Source organism: Phycodurus eques, chromosome 19, assembly GCF_024500275.1.
Source record: "Phycodurus eques isolate BA_2022a chromosome 19, UOR_Pequ_1.1, whole genome shotgun sequence".
Taxonomy (NCBI): Eukaryota; Metazoa; Chordata; class Actinopteri; order Syngnathiformes; family Syngnathidae; genus Phycodurus; species Phycodurus eques.
The window spans coordinates 11,985,982-11,991,012 of NC_084543.1; the positions used below are offsets into that span (position 1 = coordinate 11,985,982).

General features: G+C 40.3%; 1 protein-coding gene across 2 annotated transcripts; it reads left to right on the forward strand.

Annotated features, from left to right (window-relative positions):
* Positions 1 to 70: 70 nt before the first annotated feature.
* pdap1a (pdgfa associated protein 1a) lies at positions 71 to 4,185 on the forward strand. Of its 2 annotated transcripts, none has more exons than XM_061705514.1 (6): positions 71 to 250; positions 872 to 954; positions 1,045 to 1,119; positions 1,198 to 1,322; positions 2,830 to 2,981; positions 3,112 to 4,185. In XM_061705514.1, exons 1-6 carry the CDS (start codon positions 238 to 240, stop codon positions 3,132 to 3,134), a joined length of 471 nt encoding a protein of 156 aa, XP_061561498.1. In that variant the 5' UTR covers positions 71 to 237; the 3' UTR covers positions 3,135 to 4,185. The 2 variants fall into 2 exon arrangements, with proteins under 2 accessions (XP_061561498.1, XP_061561497.1); XM_061705513.1 differs by having other exon boundaries at positions 72 to 250; positions 3,106 to 4,185.
* Positions 4,186 to 5,031: the final 846 nt, after the last annotated feature.

A 5,031-nucleotide genomic window follows, 5' to 3' on the forward strand; every position in this document is an offset into this window, starting at 1 on the left:
TTTCAATATTCATTTAATTGTTGACAGTGAACGGTCACGATTGGTCAGCAACTGCGCATGCGCAGACTGCAGCGAGCGCACTGCATTTGTTTTCGCTTAGTTTTAGCTGACAACCAAATCGAGAAGTTCGACCTGCTCAGCCTTTTTTTCAAATTGCATTTTAACGGCGTGTCCTATCAAATTTTAAGCGTCAGTCAGCGAGCTCGAGTTACGTTATTGTTGACGTTATCGTTCGTCATGCCGAGAGGCGGTAAGTGTCACCGCTGCAACGCAGTGAACAGTAGTTAAAGCAAGCTAACAGTAGCTAGCAAAGTGGCGAGACGCATGCTTAGCTTTTAGCATGCTAACCGACTATGACAGCGACTGGCTACGGCTACCATAACCAATATGTATAGCATTGGATTGAATTGTGCCTTGTATTAGTGGAACTACGTGCTTATTTTTGCGTTTGCGTGAAAGAACGTTCGCACTATTAAATCATTCTGTATTGCCATGTTCCTTTACAGCCATTAACTTTACCATGTGTTTCCCTCCATTGACAGCTTCACTTATTGAACTATAATAATAATAATACCGTCTACTGTTTGGTTGATGCTGCCATTGTCAAATAATTAAAGTTTTGCAACTAAGCTTTGTTGTTTTAGTCTGTATGTTACTTTATTTGTTTAGGGAGTTTATTCCTACAGCTGTTTTATTTGATCTTACAAGAGCTGGTGTGCCTAATTTTGTGGCCTGTGAGTCTATGTTAACCCAATGACTTTATGTCATGTTTGTTCTAACACTCTCGTCATCACTTATTCAATAATGGTGGTGAGTTCTGAAATGTGTGTATTCATTATTCTAATTGACGTGCGTGTATTAATCGGCACAGGGAAAAAGGGCCACAAGGGCAGAGGGAAGCAATTCAGCAATCCCGAGGAGATTGACCGACAGATGAAAGCCCAGAGAGAGCTGGTGAGTTAAGAAATTCTTATTTTTTTGTCTTTTTTTTGAACAGCAGTTGTCTCAGTCTTATGTGTTACTGTTTCCCCTCTCCTCCAAAAGGAAGCAAATGCTGGTGTGGAGAAAGAGAGCGGTTCAGAGTCTGAGGAGGAGAGTAGCAGTGAAGAAGAGTCTGAGGTCAACATCGCTGCTGTTATTTGAGTTGACTGCCAGCTTTCATCTGTGCGTGTCACTCACGTTTGTTTTCGCATGCAGTCTAGGAGGAGGAGCGGCGTGGAGGGACTTATAGAAATTGAGAATCCCAACCGCATTTCTCAGAAAAGCAAGAAAGTGACCGAAGTAGATGTCGAGGCTCCTCGAGAGCTGTCTCGCAGAGAGAGGTGGGTCTTGTATGCAAGAAATGTCTGCCAAGTCAACGGTATATGCTATTGACAAGCCACATGTAATTGTATCACCATAATGATTTTTGAGTATGGTAGCAGCATTTCAGTGGTTGGATTTAGGCTGCATGGTCCAAGTGACAGAATCGGGATATGTGCGATGGCAGCATAAATACAGGGTGTGCTAGAAGTTTACAGACACACATTGTTTTTAACATTTATTTTTTATATTTTAGATCCCCTAAAAGTGCTTTTAAATAAAGAGCAACTGATATCATACTGAGGGGGTGGCTCAAGAAGCGGTCACATGGTTGCAGTTGAAACTATTTCCCTATGTATGGAAATTTATGGGAGACCCTGTGGGGGGGAGTATGGAAATGGATATCTTCAGATCAGAATCAGGGCTCTTCCAAATGTGGATACAAATTTTATCTGATCCAATGCACAGATCGAAAATAGCCCCATCACTTCGTACTTGTGGTCACTGAAATACACACTGGTGATGTCTACACACCTGCCCAAACACCACAAATAATCACATTAAAAAACATGCTGTAAATCTAAACCACAGATAATTAAATATGGTCTAAATATACTACGTTAAAGGTGTGCCATCATTTAAGAAGCAAATTAATTGCTGACGGCAGCCAGTGGAGTAATGTGGATGTCAGTGCGGCGCGTTTAATTATTTGTATACTTTAAATGTACATCTAAATGGAGAGTAAAATAATTGAATCAGAACCGGGCACTGGGACCTGCAGTGTACATTGAGCCAATAACACCTTGCTGCACACTGTTAGCTCCCGGTGCTATTGCTAATGATCACAGTGTGAGAAAAAGGACCCAGCTGCAGATCCTTTTAAGACAACTACTACACTCAGGGAAGCTAAATATGGATTTGAAACAGGAATAGTCACAGTTTGAAATATTATCACAGTTTATTGGTCAACTATAAACGATTGCACACCTAACTGGGACACACAATGGTATCAGATGTCAGAGTATTAGTGGGGGATGGGAACGAGTCGTGCTGCGAGCAGTGAAAACCCATGAATAATGGACAGCACGTCTAAAAAGATATTTCCTGATAGGTGCCACAAGATGACGCCAAAGCACTACTTTTATATTAGATAGGACTTTCGTACCTTCTTGTGGCATCTTACGGTGTTTCAGAAAGGGCTAAAAAATGGTGAATATGCAAGTCCCCCCCCCCCCCAGCAGCCTCGTAATGCGCCATAGTCTGACACTGACTTACATTATCCCTGTGGTAAAGTCATAATTACAGTAAACATGTTTGAAAAACACTTCTAGGCTATACATCTAAAAAATAATCAAATGAAGGACAGTAAGTACGACGATAGGTGAGGGCGACGTCTTGTGCCATGCGACGACATATCATATATGCTTTGTAACTGTCCGTACCTTCGTAAACGGAGAACCCCTGTAAATAATTCCGTCAGTTGCCACTAAACGTGCAAACTATATTTGACATTGTGATGTCCGCCAGGGAGGAGATTGAGAAGCAGAAATCCAAGGAACGCTATATGAAGCTTCATCTTGAGGGGAAGACGGAGCAGGCGAGAGCTGACCTGGCCAGACTCGCTATTATCAAGAAGCAGAGGGAGGAAGCTGCCAAGAAGCGAGATGAACTCAGGAAAGGTGAGGAGAATTTACATGGCCTTCAGGCAGAAAATAACTTGACACAAAAATCCTAAATGCCTTATTAGATGTTTATAGAGATCCTCCTTTTTGAAATGTCCAATCTCTTGTTTGCTTGTCAAAGATGCAGAGGAGACCAACGCGAAGCGTTAGTCACCTCCCCACCAACATCAACATGTACATCGGGCGTAGAGGGTCGGAGAGAAGCGAGGGAACACATTTGAATAGCGTCAGAACATGGCCGCCCTCCGAGCTCCATCTAAGTCCTTCACGTAACAGCAGAGGGGCGTTGTGCTCCCCACAGCCGAAAACAAAACAAAACGGGTGAAATCATCAAGATACGAAGAGTAATGCAACATTTGGATCCCTCCACCGGTTTTCTAAGTGCTTACACTCGCTCGTCACTCTTTTTACACCATCTTAATTCTTAACGCTGCTAATCATTTGCATTCCTTTTGCGACTCACATGTTTTTACAAGATGTGGTTGGGACTCAAAACAGCAGGGAGCTGACACGAGGAGGTCTTAGGTGCTTTAAGTTTTCCTTCAACCCGACTCGTTTTTGTCGGAATGCAGCAATAGTTGGAGAAATGGATCCAAATTCAGAATAACGTTTTCCTTTCCTCAACGCATGACAAGTTTATGAAGTGGACATTTCTTGTAATGCCTCAAAGCAGAAGGACTATGACTTGAACTACCTTTTGATAAGCCTTGTTTAGTTCTACTTTTTTTAAATAGATAAACAGTAAACACGTTTTTGGAAGCCTTGCATCAAAGTGGCCTTATTGTGGTTCTGCTGGGATCCTCTTGATTGTTTTTTTTTTTTTTTAATTATTTACAAAAGACCACCTCACACTCTTTTACCTGTCATTTTTTGTTTTTGGTTGTTTTTACAGTGTTGCAGTTCAAAATTTTATTGTCAAGCAGAAGACTTTCCTCACTTGGGTTTTCTAATTTGGCAAGCAAAATATCCACTGTGATGTTTCCAGTACACTAAATGTTTGGTTTGGAGATGTAAAAATTAGTCTGTTCCAACATGTTTCAGGCTACAGTAATAACAATCGCACACTTGTATGAAAGAACTGAACGACCAACAGCTTTCAGGAAAAAGAAAAACAAGCTGCAACATAGAAACAAGTTCCTCAACTTTTTTGCTCCCATGTTTGAAGTCATTTAATAAAGAAATTGACTCATAAATACACAAACTTTGTTTCATATCAATGCCTCGTGATGATTTAGTCCCTTGTCCTCTTCTCCCCCCCACCCCTTTTTTTAATACATATATTGAATAGTTTGGAGCTTGCATACCCTGTCAGCAAAAACTACAATACAGTTTTGGCAATAATATATACTATTTATAATGATTTTTCAACATATGAGGCATAACAACAGCAATGCTATATTTTTATTTTTTTGCAAATCACTATAAATATGAGCTTCATGATGCACAAAATGTTTATGACATTAGGGTTATGCATGTTTGGCCTAGATTTTAAGGAGATGCCTTAAAAAATTGCTCATAATTACTATCATAAAACAGCAAAAAGAGAGTCTGGCTGAATGTATTCTTACAGGGCATTTTTCTATTATCTATTCACACATGTCCACTAAATGTTTGAATTGTAACTACGTGGCACACTTATTTCAAGCGGACCAACGCTCCCCTGTTCAAGGTATTTCAATGGTATACATTTGTATACATTTGGAGCTTTTCAGCGTTGCCGTTTTTGCGAACTGAGTAATCGAGAAAATCCTGAATTGGTTATGCTTTCTAATAACTGAAAACAAATACACTTTACTTGGCAAATGTCATGCTTCTGCTGGATCCGCCTTGTAAGATTCCAGTCAATCAAGATCTCAACTGTGGTTGACTTTACCTCTTGACTTTTTTTTTTTTTTTTTTTACACGGTGCCCCGTAAGGAGTAGAAAGTATAGAGAGCTGTTTTCAAATGTAGGGTCTAAAGGAAAAAAAAGTCGTCAGTCATAAATACTCATGCAATACATAATGTAAAGAAGTATTTGTACTTTGTTACTTTCCTGCCACTGCAAG